This window comes from Chionomys nivalis, chromosome X (assembly GCF_950005125.1).
Source record: "Chionomys nivalis chromosome X, mChiNiv1.1, whole genome shotgun sequence".
Classification (NCBI taxonomy): Eukaryota; Metazoa; Chordata; class Mammalia; order Rodentia; family Cricetidae; genus Chionomys; species Chionomys nivalis.
This window is the reverse complement of record NC_080112.1, coordinates 30653620-30656725: the sequence shown is the minus strand read 5'-3', so window position 1 is coordinate 30656725 and position 3106 is coordinate 30653620. Positions and strand designations below refer to the sequence as shown.

The 3106-nt window shown below is 44.5% G+C and overlaps 1 protein-coding gene across 1 annotated transcript; it reads right to left on the bottom strand.

The window, feature by feature from the left end:
• On the bottom strand, positions 1-739 carry LOC130867342 (guanine nucleotide-binding protein G(I)/G(S)/G(O) subunit gamma-10-like). Its single transcript, XM_057759212.1, has one exon. The coding sequence runs from the start codon at positions 736-738 to the stop codon at positions 532-534; it is 207 nt and encodes a 68-aa protein (XP_057615195.1). The 5' UTR covers position 739; the 3' UTR covers positions 1-531.
• Positions 740-3106: the final 2367 nt, after the last annotated feature.

Sequence of the window (3106 nt, the reverse complement as noted above, 5' to 3'; positions counted from 1 at the left end):
AAGGAAGTAAGGAAAGACCTAACCAGCCTCACCCAGGATGGGCAACCTGACGCTACATCAATTCTTTCAGTTGGCTAAGAGCATCTCCCAAGTTTACTGTCAAAGTAAGACCATATTTCATTGAGAAATGAAAATGTTTTCCTTTTTTTAAAAAAAAAACAAGATATCAATTATTCTCCCAATTTTATACTTTGTCTTCATTTAGTAATAGTAAATTCTTATGAACAAATTTTATTAGAGTATAAAATATTAGGAAAATTACAAATCTCAGTTTTTGAAAACAAAACGTCCCTCCTAAAATGTAAACCCCCAGTAAGTAAAACATGCCCATATCCCCGGCGGAGCAACGCAGGTTCTATGAGGTGAGAGATGCAGCTCAGTAAATTTGGGGGTGAGGGTTACAAAAATGGATTTCTGTAGAGTTTGGCTCTAGGACCAGGCAACAGAGAATGGGATTTGGCTGTGGAAACTCTTCTTGAGACGTGGGCGGTCATCCTTGCCCGTGTGCTTCCCAGAACTCCTCCCCAGTCTTCAGAGTAAAGCACAGGACCTGGGCTCCCGGAAGGGATTGCTCCCAGCTGGCACGCCGAACAGCAGGGCATCCTTGCAGGCATTCTGCGTGCAGTACTGCTGGAGCTCCGCGGCTGCCTGCGAGACCTTGATCCTCTCCACGCCGGCCTCCAGCTTGAGCTGCTCCACCAGGCGCTGCAGGGTGCTCACGCTGGCCCCGGCGGACATGGCGGCGAAGGCCAGAAATAAATATTCTTAAACAGTTTGTACCACAAGCAATGGTTGGGATTCAAGGTCTCGTAGCGGAAAAGAGACAAAGGTTGTTTTAGGGTAGCTCTATGAAATCCCCCCGTAACTGGCTTCCCCAGCAGGATAAGTTGATGTGGACAGCACACATAGCCTCACTGAGAAAACCTCCACTGTAACACTGCCTGGCATGGCCATTCTTTATGAACACACAGAGAGGCTGAACTCGGTGCATCTCCCTGTACAAGGTTCAACACCCAGATGTCCAACAGATGTTGAAAGGTGGGTAGACAGTGCAAGTACCTACTCTGGGCCAGTCATAATGTAGGGCATGGGGAGGGACATACATCTGTTGTTTAACTTCCACAGACAGCCTTAAACAAACTTTATTGCCATTCTTTGCACCCAAGTAACCTAAAACCCAAGGCAGAAGTGGACTGTTGCACAGCGGCAAGTTAGTTAAGCAGTAATCAAGGGATTTCAGAGCTGGACACTTCAGGGCCTTTCATGAGCAGTCATACTTCATTTTAGCATGGATTGGGGATAAAGTTCAAGGAGTACAACATCCCTATAATTGAAGAAGTGTGTGTGTGTGTGTGTGTGTACTTGCGTGTGTGTGTGTGTGTTGTCGAGGATCAAACCCAGAGCCTTGTACATACTAGGTAAGGACCCTACCACTTAGTTACTTTCCCACCTCACCCCCTTTTGTTTTGTTTGAGACAGGCTCTTACTATGTAGCCCAAACTGACCTCAAACTTGAGACAGGCCTCCCTCCGTCTCCCAAATGCTAGGATTACAGGCTTGAGCTACCACTTCTGGCTCAGAGGGATAATTAGAAGTATGGAGGTAAAAGTAGTTGCCTCCTGAGTCCGTTTTATGGTGGCATTCGTGACAAGGTCTTATATAACTGAGGCTGCTCTTGACCTCCAGGGGACCTGGGTTCCAGTGCACACCACCATGCCAATGCAGCTCCCCTCTTTATTGGTTTTTGTTGTTTTGTTTTGTTTTTAGGTTTTAGAGACAGGGTCTCACTATGTAGACCAGGCTGGCCTTTAACTCACAGAGATCTACTGCCTCTGCCGCTCAAATTCTGGGATTAAAGATGTGCACCACCTGTCCAGCCTTCCTCTTAGATTTTAAAATTATAATCGTCTTTTGGGTTTCTGTTTAATTGGAACTTCAAGAAAACCAGATTTGTTTCCAATGCTGAGTTACAATACTTAGAGAATGTGACTTCAGAGGCTGAGAACAGTCTAAAGGGGACAGGAGATCTTGGGACCAGCAATTATGGTACAGACCTGTAATGTGGCCCTTGGGAGGCTAAGAAAGAAGGATCTTGAGTTTGAGGCCAGCCTGGGCTTCACAATGAGACTGACAGCATGGAAGGTCTCATCTAGTAAAGCTCTTGCCCCAGAAACCTGTCAGCCTCAGTTTAATCCATGGAAGTCAAGGTAAAAGGGGAGAACCAACTGCACAAAATTGCCCTCTGACTTCCACATGGAGTCCATGGCACACGTGCCCCCTCCTGTCTCTCTCTCACACACATAGGCACACACACTCACACAGACACACATGCACTAATAACAATAAATTAGGGGGAAGGTCCTGAACTCCACTATAGACTAGCCCTTCCCTCCTTCTTATTCAAGGGTGAGGGCTGATACATACAGAACCAGCAATGTTGTAGGCAATTCCTAAAATACTGACCTGAAACCTGCCTTCCTTCTGCAAACTTGGCAAGGTCAAAACAAAATTAGGTTAAAGGATATCTTCTCTGCCATTTAAACTGCTAGAAATATTCTCAGACAGACTAACCCAGAGACTTCTTCCTTCCTATGTGCAAGGTAACTGGGCAGTCTGAAGAGTAATAATAGAGAAGCCATAGACAATATCTCTCAACTGGAAGCAAAGAATAGCCTGCGGGACTTGGAGTATAGCTCAGGGATTCAGCTCCATGTAGGAGGCTATGTCCCTTATTAAGTCACAGAACCTTTCGGCAGATCTTCATCAGTGTTATAGAACTTGAAAACTGGCCATGCCTTGACCACTAATCTCATGTTGGAATTACATAGCCTATCCTTTGGTAAAACTAATCACTCTTTCCCCTTCTTCCTCCTTAGCTATTATTGCAGGCTTTGGCCTACAAACCTTAATGGCTGATGGAGTGTAATCACTCTTAAATTTTTAAAAGCTTTTCAATGTTTTAACTTTCAATTCTTTGACATATGGATTCAACATTAAGCTGGAAAAACTTTAAACCTTTATAAATTCAAGTCTACTTTATGGTTCTTGCAGAATAAATGAAAGCTTGTGCCTGTACACTTTACACTTTCACTTGAATAATAATTAG